Below are 19,655 nucleotides of genomic sequence, written 5' to 3'. Positions count from 1 at the left end.
GACTTTACACAGGTCAGGCAAATCACTTTCACAAACACTCACTAGGTGCAGGGTCTCTGTTGTAAAGGCAGTTCCAGTCAGATCTATAATTTTTCATCTATTTCATCAATTATTGGTGTTAGAGAACCAGGAAATGGGGCAAGGGAATGGGCTGGCTTCCATCTGGAGCCTGGAAAGAGGCCTTGATCCAAAGAGACAGACGACAAAAACCACAGGCCCTCGATGCGGACAGTCAACGTGTTTAGTGCTCTTAAAATAGGAGAGGGTTAAGAGGAAACAAACTACATAGGACTATGAAAGAAAAGTAGGCCCACATGTCAAGGACTTGGATGTAAAGCAAGCAGGCAGTGAAAGACATCCTCTATGGGAACCTAAAGAAAATTTAAGCATTAGAGAATATCCGCCAGCTTCAAACAAATTATAAAAACTTGTTATGTAAGACAGAATTAAAAACCAAAAGAGGCTAAAAAATTAGGTCATTAAATATGAAATGTCCTATTTTGAATCAAAAGTGTAGTTTATCATATCACAAACAAGAAACAGTACAATTAATCAAAGTATGCGCCTAAACTATCAACACAGTTTTGCCATCTTAGCAGTCGCTTGCTTACACCAGCAGTGATGAAGTCTGGAGAATGAGTGGCTATGAAATCATGAAAGGTGTTTTCCACAGCATGTTGAGAATTGAATTTTTGCCTTGTAAGAAGTGGTCTAACGGCTGGAAGAAGTGGTGGTCAGTTGGTGCAAGGTCTGGTGAATACGGTGGATGACAGAGGGTCTCTAAGTCCAGCCTTTGTAGTGTTAGCAGCATTGTTTGTGCAACATGTGGTCAAGTGTTGTCTTGCAGGAGGATTGGCCTGTCTGTATTGACCAATCTCGGCTGCTTAACTGCAAGCATCCTCATCATTTTGTCCAGCTGGTTGCGGTAGACATCCGCTGTAATTGACTGACCAGGTTTCATGATGCTGTAGTGGATAATACCAGCTCTGGACCACCAAGCAGATACCAGTAGCTTTTTTTGATGAATATTCAGTTTTGGACTGTGTTTCAGCACTTCATCTTTATCCATCCATTGTGCTGAATGCTTGCAATTGTCAAAAATAATCCACTTTTCATCACATGTCACAATACGGTGTAGAAAGGATTTGCCTTTATGTCGTGACAGCAAAGAAAGGCAAGCTTTGAGACAATTTCTCTTCTGATGCTCGTTTAATTCACACGGAACCCAGGTTCTTTACCTTACTGATTTGTTTCAAATGGTCCAATATTGTTGGAATAGTAGTATCAAACCTTGCTGCTAATTCACATGTAGGTTGAGATGGATTCACTTCCACTATAGCTTTCAGCTCGTCATTATCCACCTTAGTCTCAGGTCACCCACGTGGCTCACTTTCAGGATTAAAATCACCAGAACTGATCTTCTCAAATTATTGACGTACTGTGTGTTCATTAGCCACATCCTTCCCAAACACTTTTTTGCTGTTTCGAGCTATCTGTGCTGCATTGGTTCCACGACGGAACTCATATTCAAAAATAACATGAATTTTTGATTTATCCATGGTCTCACAAAAATTGCTCTAAAAAAAGTTTTGAAAGATAATCACAAGCCAAAACATGCATTTGAAAGACTGAGGATGTACCTTCACTAAAAATAAAACAAGAAGTGTCAAAGTGAAATGTTAGAGATATCACTGTCAAACTTAGTACTTAAGGAAATTGGACATTTCATACTTAATAACATAATAAGAAGACCAGATACCCATAAAAACAATGATGTTCGATAAAAAACAGTAAATAAGATTACAATAGAAGAATTAAAATTCACCTTAGAGGTAACAATTCTATCCAAAGATGAATTAGCAATAAAGGTTATACTTTAGAATAAAGGAAATAATTCAAGAAAGCACATCCTCCAAATATACAATTAAGGAATCAGTCTCATCTCAGATATTTAGTGTGTAACACTAACTGATAGAAGATCATGATCTAATATCTATAAAGTTAAGAGAAAAAGTTTGTGAGCTTGGTATTTTATCCACACTCTAGCTGTCACTTACATATGAAAGCAACAGAAAGGCACTCTTAGATTTGTATTAATGGGGAATAGATTCAGCTGCAACTGACAGAAAGCCCAAATTAACAGTGACTTAGAAGTTTACACAGACACAGAGGGTTAGTATGATACTGTATAGTGTAAAGTCTCAGGATTCTTCTCTATTATTGCTCTATCTTTTGTGGCCTACATTGATCCAAAGATTGCATTATGATCAAAGATGTCAATCAATCTCTAGGCATCAAATCCCCTATTCCAAACAGCCATAAGGAGGAAATGAGAAGAATACTCACTTTCCTTTAAACACACCATCACGAGGCAGTCTACCATGGGACTCTTGAGTTCTACGTGTTTTGCTGAATGTGCCAGAATTGAAACGTATAGAAACTTTGTTGCTCATTCAGTCTGACTCCAAAGGCAATATGTAATAGCAAAAATATCTAAAAGTCTTTTTCTTATCCCTTTAAAGGATGTACCAACATGAGTAGAATTTAATACTTCTGTTTTACTGAACTGTCTTAGAAATCAAGACATCACTTTGCACAGAGTGGATGCTCAATAGTTGGTATTGACTAACTCTTAATAATATTAAAATGAGATTTAATTGTATAGAAATTATAGTTATGCCTGTAAAATGACTGATTACCTTTTAAAGATAAGATAAAAATGTTTAAACAAGATTTTCTCAGTTGAACTTCAGGTTTATGCAGAGAAATTCATTGGAAATCTATATATAGACCTTAGGTCTTTATGCTTCAGAATGTTTGGCTCAACACAAAATGTGGACATCATATTATAAGACTATGTTGAATGATAAATGGAGAGCTATCACTATCATCCTTTAATAATAAGCTAACGTCTATGCATTAATTTCATAGAAACTCTTAGTGGAATTTTAGTCACCTAACCACCAACTATGATTCTTCTATGTTGCATTATACATACATTTGAAAAAAATAATGATATACATGGATATGCTTTATTGCTGCCTTTAGCAGGATTGAAACAGTATATCAAATTTTATTTTGGTGGTCCTTTTATTAGCTTTCTACCACTTGATCAGCTGATATCACTAATAATAAATTTTTTTTTTTATAAACTAGAGTTTCCAAGTCCTGTCCCGAGACTGTAATATTTCAAAAAACAGTCTAAGCTTTAGGGAAAAAACCAATTACAGAGACAGCATTAAAAATGCCAAGCACCGGGCAGAAGCAATTCTGGATCAGTTTAAAAAAGTGATTGATGAAACTCTAATCCAAGCTGAAGGAACAGTTTCACGACAAGCTGTGACCATTCCACACACTTCATTAGCTGCCATAATTAGCCTGGTGTTTCAATTTGTTAGAACTGGTGGGGACAATTTTCCTCAGAATGCAAACATCAAAAAACAGGGTCCCTCAGATTTCAGAAGAGGCTGATCAGAGGCTTTTCTAGTCTCTGTTAACTAAAAGATTAATTATTGCTGATGGGAGGCTGTGCTGTGATTGTCATTCTGTCTATGTGCATTACTTTTAGCATTAGAAGAAAGATATGGGTGACGCTGCACTACTCAATCAAGCAGCTTCACATTAGAGCACAAAGTCGCTTTTAATATCCAGGGTATTTTTGATTGATTTTTCTTCCTGTTTTCTGGGTCCAAGAGTCACACCTATTTATTTATATTAGAATTTTTAAACAGCCTCTAAAATATGGAGAGGCTTAGTTCATGTGCTTTGCCTCAAGTCAGAGCTTCCTTCTTCCCATAGATCAGCAAAACAGTGATTTCATATAGTTCTATGATTGTATAATATGACATCTTTCAAACATGTTTATAAACCTTCTAAGTCTACAAATGTTTAAACCAACCCAGAAAGGTACATTAATTTTACCTACATTTAGAAATATAGCACTGTAAATTGATCCCTGGATTAAGGGAATGTACCCTAATTTTTCACAATACAAACTTGTGAAACCTAATTAAATGGGATAGTAGGAAGGGGACTCCTACTTAGTTTTCTTAAAACAAGAGTAATTTCTTTTCATCTTTGGGCCACAGGCAAAGCTGATCTTTGATAGTATGTACCTATAGATAATGCCATTAAAAATTTCACCAAATCTTTAATTTTTAATCCCTTGGATTTACTATTATTTATTTTCATTAAAATAAAGTCTTTAAAAAAAGTTCCACTTTATATATATTTAAAAAAAACTCATTTCTTTAATTGACCTATTATAAATGAATTAGAAGGAGTGATTTAATGAGATGTGGAGGAAGCAGACATAGCTGAAGAAACTGGTGGCATTTTCAAAACCACTACAACACTGGAGTGGAAAAGTTTTAAAGGGAAACAACATAACAACATCAGAGAAAAATGCTTGTCTCAGTTTACAGGGGAAATTTTCCATAGATTCCACTTACATCAAGTCTCTTCTATCCCAAACAATTGGGCAAATGTTATCACTTAGAGCAGTGCTGTCCAATAGAAATATAATGTGGGCCACAAATGAAATTTTATTTTTCTAGTAGCCACATTAAAAATAGTAACAAGAAACAGGTGAAATTAATGGTGTGTGAATAAAATATTTTAATCAAAGCTATCTATGTAACATGTCATTATTATTAAATACTACTGTTACTTTTTAAAACTAAATCTTTGATATCTCATGTGTATTTTACACTTACGGCACATCTCATTCAGAGAAACCACATTTCAAGTGCTCAATAGCTGCATGGCTGTAATACTGAATTTCTTTCTCAGGGAGCAGTTGTTTGCTATTTATTGAATAGAGCCATTCTGGAGTTCTATGGAGTTACGTAATAAATGGAACAACGAAGAGTCGAACTGCTACTATCTTAAAAAAATGTACACTGAAGAAATGCACATAGATTCTAGCACCACCAGGATCAGTGAGGATAATGTAATATTTAAGAAATCAACAGGTCAAATAAGGAATATGCATGCAGATGGTAGAACATTGGTCCCCAACCTTTTTGGGGGGATGGGTTTCACGGAAGACAATTTTTCCATGGACAGGGTGAGGCAGCTGGGGGAGGTAGGTGGATGGGGAGGAGCAGATCTTTGCAGACCAGTATCAGTCCGCAGCCCCAGGTTGGGGACCACCACGGCTGGGGACCTCCAGGGTTGGGGATCGCCATGGTAGAGTACCATGCATACCACTGAAACCGAGTTTAGCTTACAGATCGGACCAGAAAAATAGTGCCAATTCCTACGGCAGGAATGTATGGTTAAACAAGAGCATTTTCCTTAGCTGTAACAGAGATGAGATTCACCCAACATGCACCAGTACAGTTATATTGGTTTCCATATTGCTTTCACTATATAGCTTTCACATTTTCATATCTATTACTAAATAGCTGCTAAATCAAGCACTACCCTCAAATTCCCTCGTGATCCAGCAATTAAAGACTTACTGTCTATCCCAGCAGGAAGCCCCAGGATTACTGTCCGTTCTGATTGTTTAGTACTTGAGCACTATATTTACCAAATATTTTAAATATGGCTCATGTCTATAATACAGACATAATGAGGTGGGCATATTTACCACTATTATTAATAATTACCTAGTAAACCTGTGGCTAATTCAGTCATATTGTTGTTTTTGATCTTCTCATCAAATTGCTGCTTTCTAAACTCTCAGGAAACATAATCAGATCCAAAATACCTAAATGTAGTAGCTCTAAACAATCATATAGAAGGTATATAGAAATTAATCTTATTTCAGCATACCAAACCATTTGTTATTCAAAAAAATATTCCAGAGCTTATTTCTATCTGGGTAATAGTGTGAGTAAGTCTTTTTACTTCCACAATTCTACCTCTTTACTGTTTAATCCTTGATTTAATTTTTAAACAGTGGAGGTTATACTCAAAATAACTCTTATAGTTCAGACAAAATTTTTAAAATTATTGTTGAATCATTCATCTTAAAATTGTTACATACCGAGAGAATCTTGAGGCTTAAATTATAAAATGGTAAATAAAAACTTCTTGAGCAGTGAAGATTTTGCCATAAAAAAATGAAATAAATACAACCGGAACACTTCTGTCCTTTGTGAAAATACTTCACAGAATGTGGCTCTTTGTTATAAAAAGTCGGTTGATCTGAAAAGGCTGGAAATTAACTCAAACTGCCCCATGTGAAGACCTTTGGAAACATTTCACATTATAAACAAGAGAAGCCATACATGTACACCACCAGAGAGAAATCATGTGGCATGAAAATAAATGTTGATTTGCGACTTATAAGAGTACAATGGAAACAATACTTCATTCTCTCTCAAATAGCTGATATTTTGTAGCATGTCATAGAGTAAATGAGAGAGCCAACATTTTCCTTTAGCATGCTCCAGGATGTATCTGAGAGCAACAAATTCATGGATTTGGTCTGCTCCTACTGACATCGTGATAGAAAATTCCTATTTTGTGAGCCCCTTTTGGAGCCTATAGCGGTTGTTTTCTTAACTTCAAAATGATTGAAAGTTCTTTTGTTGATGAAACCTTCAGTTGGAAGGAAAGTCTTGAAACTTCAAGCCCAAACAGAGTATCTGCAATTTTGGAAACACATCTGGTTTGGCTGTTTGGTGAAAAGTTCCACATGCCATTTTGACCATTTCTTTAAGCATGAATTACACTGCCCAAAAATCCTGAATGGAGGTTTGCATACTGCTTTAGGGTAGTCAACTTCAGAGCCAGTATGTAAGTTTCAATATAAGAAAGATGGTTCTTCAGTGACTTCCCTTTATCTCCCCATTCCATGACACCTTTCCTGTTATGTGGGTGTGTGTACACAGTTACGCATGAAAAGACTGGCGAGTTCTATAGGGCAAAGGCACACGAACCTTGAATATATGTAGCAGATATACTTCAGTTAATGTGTTTAGAAAGGTAACTAACTTTTTGACTCTAACATTTAAAAAACAAAACCCCTATGAGATCATGATATATAATAATGATGGAAATGATTACCCCAAAATTTAAAAAATATATTTGAAAGACAGGTAATCTTTGAAAGTGTCTTTCTTTGCTTTGGAACATTAGACTTTGCTGAGGCACAATTTTAAGTGCACTATAGCAGAAAGAAGTTTTAGGATGTCATAAAAAAGTCAACCCTTAAAGCTACCATCGATTATTTTAATGATACTAGTCCATAACTTTGTATGAAGACAGTAGCTACGTTCTATGATGATTTTCATCATAGAACACCAAATACTTAACATTCGATACTTGAAACAACCTGACAAATTCATCAACTTCAGATCCATTTTTATTATTAGTATATATATCTATTATAGATCAGTAGGATGAGAATTAGAAAGTTAAAGCATGGGAAGTTTTATCAGTAATGTTTGGGGTAAAAAGAAAAGTATGTACATTAGTTATGAATGTATCTAATATATCTATCATTTGTTTTTCTGGTATATTTTTAGAAGTTTTACTGTAATTTGGATTTTAGGTACCACTAGCCCTGAACATGGAAACTGACTTTATAAACTAAGTATACATTATACATATAGTATTTTGTACTTCCTTAATTATGCTATTAGAACTAGAAAGTATATTAGTATTTGCAGATTAGATTGCTTCCACCCTTTGGACACTATTTATGCATATCAGATGTTAAAAACAAAATGACAGATGATTTCTAAATTCGATCCAGTGTGTCAAAAGTTATTGAGATAAAGTAAACAAAACTTCAGATTCAAATACGTATAGTTTCAAATTCTATTCATTTCTTTTAAAAATACTATTTTCAAGAATATGTTAACTCTTAAAATGGTTTATAGGCTTTAGCAATATGAATACATTTCTATTGAATATGTTGACAAATAAAATGGAAATAATTTTCTTAAAGTAATACATATATGACATAAAGTGAAAAAAAGTATATAGTAAATGTTAATTATTCTTCATTACTGCCATAATAAATATGGCTTGAGATTGGTGAGCTACAAAGAGATTTATACAGACATACTTCCAGTCTTCTAATGGCAAATAATTAGATTTGTACAAAAACAAATGCAGAAAGGATATATAATAAAAATAAAGTACTGAATAATGCACATAAATTATATTTTATTTACATTAAGAAAATGTACTTTTGGACTACGATGTAATTTTTATATCAGGATTTGATCTTTTAAACACTAATTAAAATTGCTAGTTATGTATAACTTGAGTGGGATTTAGTTAGGAAAGGCATTCCTAAGGAAGGAGATGGAGAAAACCAGTACGTCTCCCTAGTACTTGGCATAAGTTGGCTATGTGGATGAGAGGAATTTAGAAGAAAATCGACGTCAGAGAAGAGAATAAGCGTTCTATGTTGGGCATATTAAGTGCAAGCTGTCTCTGGGATAAGCAAAGAAAACAGTTGAAAGAGTAATACAGCAATATTTTTTTTTCCTCTAATGCTGCTTACAGGCAAGTTGCATGATTAAATGAAGAAGGTAGGGAAAGCAAGACATTTATAATACAACAGACAAACGACAATGCATTGCTAGTTAGACAGCATAATAAGTACCATCTAATTTTCTCTTTAGAATCCATTTATTCTTCAAAGCCCTAGATCATCATCAAGGGACCACATTTTCCAACTGAGGAATTACAGAAGAGGAAAATTAGATTTTATTAAATATTCCGATTGTTGTGAGCGAACCCTTTGCAAATAGCTCATGGAATAGATTTAATAAGAAAGGAAGGTCAACATTTGTATCTTTACAATCAACAGTGTGACATATTTTTACTACTTTTGTATCTTTATCGTATTTAATTCGTATCTTTAAAGCCAGTTGCTGCCCAGACTATCAAGTTAGCACTTTCTAGTCATCTGGTAATTCACATTTGTTAAACTTTTAGCATGTAAGCAGATTTAAATTTTTCCCTAATAGCTTAACCTTATACTAGGTGCCTAAAATTAATTCAGAGTTAATAACACAATTATCAGTCTGCCACTTACATGACAGATGTTACAAACTGAAGCATTCTCCTATCGGTCTGGAAGTATGGCTTCAAGTATCTTAGGATAAATATGAATGTTTAATTAAATAATTCCATGAATAACTTCTTTAAGAGAAAATGTATATTGCATTTAGGCAGAATCTGGAAAATATTCAGTGAAGTATGTTAAAATAAATTAAATCTAGAACAATAACTTTCACAATGGAAGCCTTTCTTCAAATGAACTCTCAAGCAGGAAGCCCAGTATGTGACACAGACGAGTGGAGCTCTGTTTGAGTTAAGGACATGTTCAGCACAGGGCTCAGGATGCTGAGTGCTCCTTGGTGCACATTATGTAGTGATATGAAGTGATCAGGTAATATGAAATTAAAAAAAGAATTTGATGATTATGTTTATGGTCTATGTCACTACTGGCTTCCTTTGCCTTTTTGTAAGAGGTAAAAAAATATTAAGCACTAACTTGGGGGGATTTATAAAAAATAATTTTCAAAGAGTTGCTTTTTATATTCTGGTATAAAATCAAATGGAAGATACAAAAGGGTATGAAATGTTATCTATAAATTCACGTCTGACTTGACAGGAAGCTTCCACATATTTTCCCTAGAAGTAACACAAGTTTAGGTGTTTGATATATTTCAATTTCAATATTTAATTTTTTGAATAAATTTTATTGTGTATATTTGAGGTTTACAAACATGCTTATATGAAATACATAAAAATGGTAAAATGATTACTATAGGGAAGTAAATTAACATATCATCTCACACACTTTTTTATTTTTTGTGACAAGAGCAGCTAAAATCTACTTATTTAACAAAAATCTCTAATACAGTACAGTTCTATTTAACTTTAGTCCTAATGACGTACATTAGCTCTCTAGACTTGTTCATCCTACATATCTGCTACTTTGTATCCTTTGTCCTACCTCTCCCCATTTCCTCTCACTACCCCCAATACTCTCCCACCACCCACGATAACCACAGTTTCATTCTCTATCCCTGCAGGTTTGAGCTCCTTTTAAAAAATAAATTCCACATATAAGTGAGCTAACACAATGTTTTTCTTTCTGTATCTGGCTTATTTCACTTAGTATAATGTCCTCTAGGTCTATCTATGTTGTGACAAATGACAGGATCTCTTTCCTTTTTCAGGATATATAATGTGCCATTTGATATGTATGTATATCACTTTTTTTTTTCCCCAGGGAAAATAAAACAGTTTTCTTTATTTTAAAATAGTAACTTTTAAAATATTGGAGAATTGGCCAAAATTCAATACTGATACAAACATAAATTTCTTAGGAGGTCAAAATATGTGTCAGGCAAATTTTCTGAATTTCTTTAAAGACAGAATTTTGAACCATATAAAGCTCTCTCTACATCTCCAGAAAGAGAGAGACAGAGAGAGAGAGAGAGAGAGAGAGAATATATTTTAAGGAATTGGCTCATGTAATTCTGGAAACTGGCAGGGTTAAAATCTGTGGGCAGGCCTGTAGCCTGAAAATTCAGGCAGGAGTTGATGCTGCAGTCTTGAGGCAGAATTTCTTCTCTGGGAAACCTCAGTTTTTGTTCTTAAGGTCTTCAACTAATCAGATGAGATCCACCCACACTGTGGAGGGTAATGTGCTTTACTTAAAGTCAACTGATTATAGATGTTAAATACATCTGCAAAATACCTTCACATCACTTAGATCTAGTCAAACTGACACATAAAACTAACCACCACATCCTTTGATGCAGAAATTTTACTTTCAGAAACTCATTCGGGAAAGATGTATGTCTAAGAATGTTCACCTCAGTGGCAGTACCCAAACATCGCTGCTAAATGGTTTGATAGGGACCCACCGAGAAGGACGCATAAATATCTCTTTGAATTCTCCATGGCAAACCTGCAGACATAGCCAGAATGACACTTGACGAAGGACTGTTAACATTAACTCTCTGTTCACGTAATGCTTCACGTACTTTCATGATTTGTAAGACCAAAATCAGTCTAAGGCATAAAGTGTACTTCTTGGTTATATTTCTAGTCACTTGGGCCCGCTGATTCTGGTAAACCTCCTCTTTTGCCAAGTCAAATCAAGACGAGAAGGTCATAGAAATGAAAGCAATGATCTTATATGTGGGAATAAGGACAATAGGTATGGAGCCCAAAATTCCCACTGATATCTTAACCCAGTTTCCAACAACAACAAAAAAGTACGTTGAGACCTTTACATTTAAAAATATTAAGGTTATGAGTTGAATTGCAGAGAAGTACAGAGAAAACATATTCCACGTCAGATGAAAAATTTAACACATTTTTCTAGATTAGCAATAATGCACAGAAAACTAGCAAATGTTGAATTTTTAGAGACTTACAAACTTCCAGAGGAACTTTTCATAAAGTTCAAGAATCACATTGGGACTAAAAACTTTCAGAAGGAAAATTTTATAGGCAAGCTATAAAACCTCTCACTGTCAAACAAAGATTTTGTCCTCCACCATGGTGTACAGCTGCACATCTAGGGCAAACACCTCACCCGGGGTAATGTAAATCTTGAGGACTTCAGAAGGAATCGTTTACCATAGTCTCTTCAGAGCTGTACAGTTATTAATAACCTGATGGAGAGATCTCTCAGTTTAAGACTTTATTGCAGTTACAAAATACAAAGATTTGTTAAAATGCCATACAATGCTTCTTTACAAAAATTTGTTCCATTATGTTTGTTCATTACTCAGATGAAATATTTAGAGTCAAATGCAAATTGAGCCCTTAGGTTAATGATTATAGACTAATATGGTCAGATCTAATCTTTTGAAAATCTTGGATACATCACTGCACATATTATTTCCATTCACAAGTTAAAAATTCAAATTAGAAACTCTGTTGTAACCATTTTAAAACCATAATTGGAAATTATTAAGCAATGTATCAAAATGATCAGAAACAAAGCAGAGATTAAAAAGCAAAAGTTGCATAAATGTGTATTAACATAGTACATCTAAATGATTCTATAGGTTAAATGTTATTTTTAGTAAATAATATAATGTAATATTTGCCTCTGCCCAATTTTCTTAAATGCATATAAAGTGTGTACATATATAAATATATGCATATACAGATGCATCTACAGCTTTATAATAAAAATGTTATAAACTTATACTTTTCCTGAAGCCTACTGACCTTAGGAAGACTAAACAGCGGTAGTCAGGGGGAGAAAGCTGAAAAATTTCAGTCCCTGATATATTGTGAAAGAGAGAGAGAAAGAAAGAGAGAGAGAGCGCACTTAAACTGAATATTTGATTATTGAAGGCCATTCTCACAAGCAAAATATTTTCCCTCAATTACAGCTAATTATTTAATTGTTTACATTTGCTAATGAAATGAAACAACACAAAACAAACAACTGTAAGGGGCTGTTTTTCAGCAAGTGCATAATCATCAATCAACACATACAGAAAGATTCTTAAAATTATATGAAGCTGGTCTGTTGAAATAGAAAGGCATATTTTATCCCAATCAATGCATAAAAGTAAAATTATCCATAACTGAGGCATGTTTCTCTGCTGTACAGTTCAGCTGTAATGATCCCCACACACTGCACTTGCACATCAATTATGATAATCATAATCACGGTCGTTAAGCTGAATGTTCATTATTATCAGGATGCTGGTGACAGCAGATTCAATCACCGGGTGCAATGGGCAAGCAGTCACAGTCCCACCCAAGTTTCTGCAGACAACGATGTGCCACATTAAATCTATGATGTGTTCCACATCCCACTCCATTCCAGAAGCCGTAGACAGTAAAGGTCAACTTTATGTTCTGTGCAATATGCTTAGGTTCTCTAAATTAATTCTTTGGAGTGCTGGGTATTTTTATGCTTTGCAGCTTATAAAATCCTGTTTAGGACCAAAATGCATGTGAAAATAACAAAATAGGACTGCTCTACTGTTGTAATTCACCTGTAATAAGGCGTATGAGGAAAAGCTCTATCAACATGAATCATCTCGAAAGGGTCTCTTCCTGAATTTTGCAAACAAGGAAAAACATGAAACGGTTCCATTAAAATCAGTTGTCTAAAATGCATATGGAAACTCATTCCAATTCAGACAAAGGCCTGAGACTATCATTTCTGCTTCAGTAAATAGGAACATATGTGAATGTTTTGACAACCAAAAGAATGTTTTTAGTACACTGAATTTTTTATTGTCCAATTCCTTTGAAGGTCCCAAATAGATTAAATTAATAGTGACTGACTGGTAGAGTCTCCTTACTTAATTTCATATCTATTTTAAATATTGAGCTCAGCACAATAAAGAATTTATAAATACAAAGAATTTATCTGAACTTAAAATTTTGACCATTTAAGGCACAGACCTAGTTAGAATCTAACAATTTAATTTGGGCAGTTTACAAATAGATGAAAAAAGTATGAGTAAATTATATGCTAGGTACATTATTTTATTATTGATTTCCACACTTTCAAAATACTATTTGTTATTTTTCATTATTGATTTTCATACTTTTGAGGAAAATAGTATTATTTGCTTTCAATTTGTTGACTTTGTGATTTCTTTGTATGGTGCTTTTTAGATCAACAGCATTCCTAATCAAATGGAAAATTAAATAATATTTTATATATTAATTGATTTAATGTGAATGTGATGAGAGGAAGAGTATTGAATTAGATTGAATTTTCTGCCAACTGACTCTTTTTAACACAATTGGTTAACAAATCATTTGAAAACTATAACTCCCATGTTTAAGATGATAAAAGAGAAAGAAAGTTTTCCACATAGATGATCTTAAAACATGATGGAAAGTGTGGAGAATAGAGGCCAAATATATTTAATTGAGCTGCTTCTTGGCTGAAATCAATCTACTGCATTCAACTAAATCTCATGCACGTTTAAATGTGTATAAATTAATCCACCATCCCACAGAAGAACCATAAGACCATGTCACCTCTTTCTTTCTTCAACATTTTAAACCTAACATCTCTAGTGTCCCAAAGACTACCTTTAATCCACTAATAAGGAATAAGTTGTGGCCTCTAATTTCAGAGATGAAGAAACACATTTTTATAAAAGTATTAAAAAAAGCCTGCTTTTAGCAAACTATTGGATGCAAGTCTCATCCAAATCACTTAACAGCAAATCAAAATATAAAATATTTTTAATAATTCTAAGATTTTATGTGTAACCAACAAAATGACTACCTCTGTATTGTGCAGATTACATTAGCCACACAGAAAGATAATTTATTTAATACAGTTGTTTGAAGAGATAAGAAAAAAGATGAGCAGAAATAAGGAAGGAAGGGAGGAAAGGAGGAAGAAAAAGGAAGAAGGAGGGGAAGGAGGGAGGGAGAAATTTATACTTGCATTTAGTATTTTTCTAAACAATTTGGATAAGGTTGGGGGAACCAATAATTTTTATGATTTAAATAATCTCTACACTTTATTTTAATTTTCAGGGCCTATAAGAATAATTATCAATTTTCTTACATATATATGCTTTCTAAAACTATATAGAGGCACACAATAATTCCTCCAAAATAACAAAATAAACTATTTTTCTTTTTATCATGTATCCAAAAGATTCTATGTTTCCATGAAGTTGCTTACTTTAGTTAGGCAAATGCATATTCTTGAAATATGTCAGAATGCATAAAATGAATCTGTTACATAAAACCAAAAGGAAGTACTGTATTATTTTAGGAAACAAACATTTTGCACAAGGATATTTCTCTGAAGTTGCTGAATGTCAAGATAAGTCATTTATATTTTAAAGAAATAAACTCGTCCTTGAATTAAATAGAATGGTGAGATGGCATAAAAGCAAAATGTTTATGTCAAATAGAAAATGAGATATAGATCAAACCACACATTTAAAATATGAAATTAAATAGTTAAAAGTCATATTTAGCTTATATTCTGAATAGTTGCATATTAGTTAAAAATGAAAGCCTAGAATAGTTTGTGGAATTTTATGAAATGACATTGCTATGGTTCAAGTTGGTTCCCATCAAAACTTATGTTGAAATTTGATCCCCAGAGTGGACATCCTTGGGTTTTGCCTCTTTGCACATGTCCACTTCCCCTGTGACCTTCTCCAGCACGTTATGACACTGCACAAAGGGCCTCACCAGAAGTTGAGCAGATGCCAGGGCCATGCTTCTTGTACTTCCTAACCTACAGAACTGTGAGCTAAACAAAGCCTTTTTATTTATAAATTACCCAGTCTCAGGTATTCTGTTATAGCAACACAAAACAGATGAAGACAACATTTAGGTTTGTCAATTAGTTCTAAGAGTGAACTGTATCAAACTACTCATTCCTTATGCCATGGAATTACCAGTGTTTTTGAATGTCAGTTATTGAAGAGACCATCCTGTCTCCATTGTGTTTATTTGGCACCTTTGTCAGGATCAATTGAATATAAATATGCAGATTTACTCTGGGCTCTCTACCCTATTCCATTGGTTGATGTGTCTATTTTCATGCCAATACCATGCTGTTTTCATTACTATGGCTTTGCAATATATTTTGAAATCATGTAGTGTGATGCTTCCAGCTTTGCTCTTTTTGCTTAAGATTGTCTTGCTTATTCAGGGTCTTTTGTGGTTCCATAAGAATTTGAGAATTGTTTTTCCTATTTCTGTGAAAAATGACATAGGGATTTTGATAGGGATTGCACTGAATCTATATGTTGCTTTGAGTAGTGTAGACATTTTGACAATATTTATTTTTCCAATCCATGAACACAGGATATCTTTCAACTTACTTGTGTCATCTTCAATTTCTTTCATCAATATTTTACAGTTTTTAGTGTACAGATTTTTCACCTCCTTAGTTAAATTTATTGCTAAGTATTTTATTTATTTATTGATGCTATTGTAAATGGGATTATTGTCTTGATTTCTTTTGGGGATAGTTTGTTGTTAGTGTACAGAAACACACTAATTTTTATATCCTGCAACTTTATTGAATTTGTTTATTAGTTTTTTGGTGGAGTTGTTAAGGTTTTTTATATATAAGGCCATGCCATTGGCAGAGACAATTTTACGACTTTCTTTCCAATTTGGATGTCTTTTATTTCTTTCTCTCATCTAACTGTTCTGCTAGGACTTTCAGTACTATATTGAATAGAAGTGGTGAGAGTTGGCACCCTTCTCATGTTCCTATGATTTAGATCAGCGGTCTCCAACCTTTTTGAGACCAGGGACAGGTTTCATGGAAGACAATTTTTCCACAGATGGGAGTGGGGGGAGGCAGAGCTCAGGAGGTGATGTGAGCAATAGGGCGTGGCTATAAATACAGTAAAGCTTCGCTTGCTCTCACCTCCTACTATGCACCCCTCCCCTTCCTAAGTTTCATGGAAGACAATTTTTCCACGGAGCGGTGGTTGGGTGGCGGTGTGGGTGGGGAGCAGAGCTGTAGCAGAGCTCTGCAGCTGGTCCCTAACAAGCTGCAGACCAGTATTGGGCTTGCGGACTGCAGATTTAGATGAGACTTTGGACTTTAGACTTCAGAGTGGATATTGAAATGAGCTAAGACTCATGGGGCTGTTGAAATGGAAAGAATATATTTTGCATTTGAGAGGGCATGAGTTTTGGGGGCCAGGAATGGAATGCTATGGACTGAACTGTATCTCTCCAAAATTCCTATGTTGAACCCCTAACCCCCAATGTGATTGTATTGGAGATAGAGCCTTCAAGGTGATTAAGGTTTAAAAAAGTCATGAAGATAGGGTCCTGGTCTGATGGGATTAATGCCTTACAAGGAGAGATACAAGAGCCTGCTTTCTGTCTGTATGCAAAGAGGTCATAGGAGCACGGAGGAAAATGATGGCCATCTATAAGCCAGGAAGAGAGGCCTCACCAGAAACTGTCTATGTTGACAGTGTTACCTCAGACTTAGAGCCACCAGAATTGTGAGAATAGAAACGCCTGTTGAAGCTACCCTGTCTATGGTACTCTGCTATGGCAGCCTCAGCACAGACTAAGACATCACACATATGCCACATACAACAAAAATGTTATGTATCTGTTAGGCATGTGCACATGATGCATGAGTTGCACAGATACATATATGCATGCTAAATGTATGTTATACATTATGTTATATATGTATATCACATACATGTCTACCTATTTATCTATCTATATACATACACACAGAGATTGCGAGAAAGCAAGCATGCACTGATCTCCATGCCTGAGAGTTAGCTTAACTCCATTCTGTGACCTCATATTCAATCCCTGATCCTAGTCAAATGCCAAAGCCAATGATCCATGCCATTGACTAGAGGGCAGTTAAGTCATCAAACATAAAAACACAATACTGAAAAAATAACTAAAAACAAATCTCTTACTGGCATAAGTCAGCAGTACCATCTGACATAAAACAGCTATGAATAACTTTGTAACCAAGGGTCTTAATTGCAATAAGAATATTTATAATTGTTACTAATGTATATTTTTAGCTTTTTGAAAGGAATACCATTTTTCAGTGTTTTGTTAACTCACCTTGTCACAGATCCATTTCCTAGGATTTTCAGCTCGGAAATGTTGTTTTCCATAAGAATCAGGACTATACTTGCTTGATGTATGTATTGATGGGATGTACTTTTTATTTTTATTGTAGGAAGCAAATGGCAGGAACCTGAAAGAACATTTAGAAGATGTGGTTAATTTGATTTCTAGAGACATTTGATTAAGAGAGTAAGGATTTCTAGAAGTAGTCTAGTACAGGGAAAATAATACATGATTTGGAATCAGAATACCTAGATTACATTTCAACTTGACACTGACTATCTGTGTCACTAACTTCTATGGCTCTTTATTTCCCATTCTGCAAATGGAGATACTGAAATTTTCTTTATGGAATTTTTGTGAGTCTCAAATATTTTGTAAATATGGACAATGTTAAATAATAAATTTATGAATTAATGATGCCAAATAACTCAAAATTCATTGTGTAAGTAAAAATGTTCTTTATTTTAAAATAGTATCACAAAATAAAAAGGAAAGCCAAGAAACTCAATTCTCACTAAAACAGATTTTCTTCAAGTCTTAAAGTCACCCAAATAATGGAGGCATTATTGGTAGAGGTTATGAATAATGGGGCTTTCGAGTCAGCCACACCTGTATTCGTATCTTTGCTTTGCCTTTGCTAGCTGTGTTCCCGTATGCAAGTTACCTCTATGAGACTTTACTTCCAAATAGGCTTGTTACAAGGAATAAATAACTTAATATATGTAAAGCATTTATTAATAACATGGGAGGCTGAAAAGAGCAACTGTCTAATAAATAATGTTGGTGCTTAAAGTAGAAGTAGAAATAATTTGTTGCTATGGTAGTTACTATCATTCTCATTATCATTATTACTTTAGGTATTACCATGATCAACACAAAAGAAAAGAACAAATTTTTAACAAGCTGTACTAACTCTCACAGACCCTCTAAGGTAGTCAGATGCTTTTAGTGTAATCTGGTGAATTGCTCAAATCCCTCACCAAAACCCACTGAAATAAGAGTAAAGAAATAAAAAAAGTTATAAACCTACAAGAAGAAAAAGGACAGAGGATGAGAAAGAGGAATTAAAAATACTAACTAATTTTCAGCAGGTGAAAGGCAGAGAGAAAATTTGCAACTGACATAGAAGACAAGAAAACTGAAATCTAAGTGTCAGAAGAGTGAGGTGCCAAAGAGAAATAAGGCAATCTGTCCTGCAGAACCCTGGAAAAGTTCAGGAACTAGAGCTACAGTTACTGCAGAAAGTGAGAGTGAGGAATGAAGCTGAAAACAGATTAAAAGTGTATGTGAGGAGTAATGATAGCCCCAGGTCTCTGTCCCAGACCATGCATCCACAAGAAGAGCCTGTTCTCAGCAAAATTTACACCAAAAAGTTCTGGTTTCAGGGAAAGCAGGACAGAGGTCAGCTAAAGTGAGGTACCAAAAGGAACGTATGGATTTTAATCCAAACCCTACCCATTGAACTCTTCCCTTGCTCATCTAAGTGAACTGGAAGTTAGACTTATATTGTTCAGAAGACTGATTGAATCTTCTCAAAAGATACTGAGAGTTCCCAGAGAAATGAGTTCAAATACCAACATCTGGGGATGTCTTGATTAAAAGGCCATATCACAGTAGAATAAAATTTATCATTCAAAAAGCCACTTTCACACCAACACTGTTTCTAATCTAATTTTTACATTTCCCTTTTCAGTAGGAATTTAAGAATGGATTTCCAGTTGGGAAAACAATCAACATGGAAGGAAGACACAAATCCAAACATAGAAGATAACCTAGAGGAAACGGACATCACAATGGAGGAAATAGGATTACATTTATTTTTAATAAATATAATTAAAGGAGATATGGTATCAATGAAATAAGAACTGCCCAGTTTTTCACATAAAAGGAAAATTTAGAGCAAAGCAGAAGTTCTGGGAAATAAAAAACTATATAGCAAGATAAAATATTCTTCTGAGAAAAATATTCTGAAATTCAAAATTCAAAAAAAAGTTGAAGTTCAACATATATTTATTGAGCCATTACCATATGTCAGAAATTTCACATATCTTATTTAGTTAAGATACAGAAGAGTTTTCTTTTAAATATAAATTCAATTAAACATTTATTTTTTTGCCACTTAA

At 34.2% G+C, this 19,655-nt stretch overlaps 1 protein-coding gene across 2 annotated transcripts in view; it reads right to left on the bottom strand.

Annotated features, from left to right (window-relative positions):
- SPATA17 (spermatogenesis associated 17) overlaps nt 1-19,655 on the bottom strand; it is a 171,374-nt gene that overhangs the window by 58,693 nt on the left and 93,026 nt on the right. For both annotated transcript variants that reach the window (XM_045536429.1, XM_045536428.1), the window contains exon 9: nt 17,524-17,659. In XM_045536429.1, coding sequence (XP_045392385.1) covers nt 17,524-17,659 — 136 coding nt within the window. The remainder of the gene's footprint in view (nt 1-17,523; nt 17,660-19,655) is intronic.

The sequence above is a fragment of the Lemur catta genome, chromosome 23, assembly GCF_020740605.2.
Source record: "Lemur catta isolate mLemCat1 chromosome 23, mLemCat1.pri, whole genome shotgun sequence".
Taxonomy (NCBI): Eukaryota; Metazoa; Chordata; class Mammalia; order Primates; family Lemuridae; genus Lemur; species Lemur catta.
Note: the sequence above shows the minus strand (reverse complement) of the source record. Positions and strands in the feature narration are given on the sequence as shown.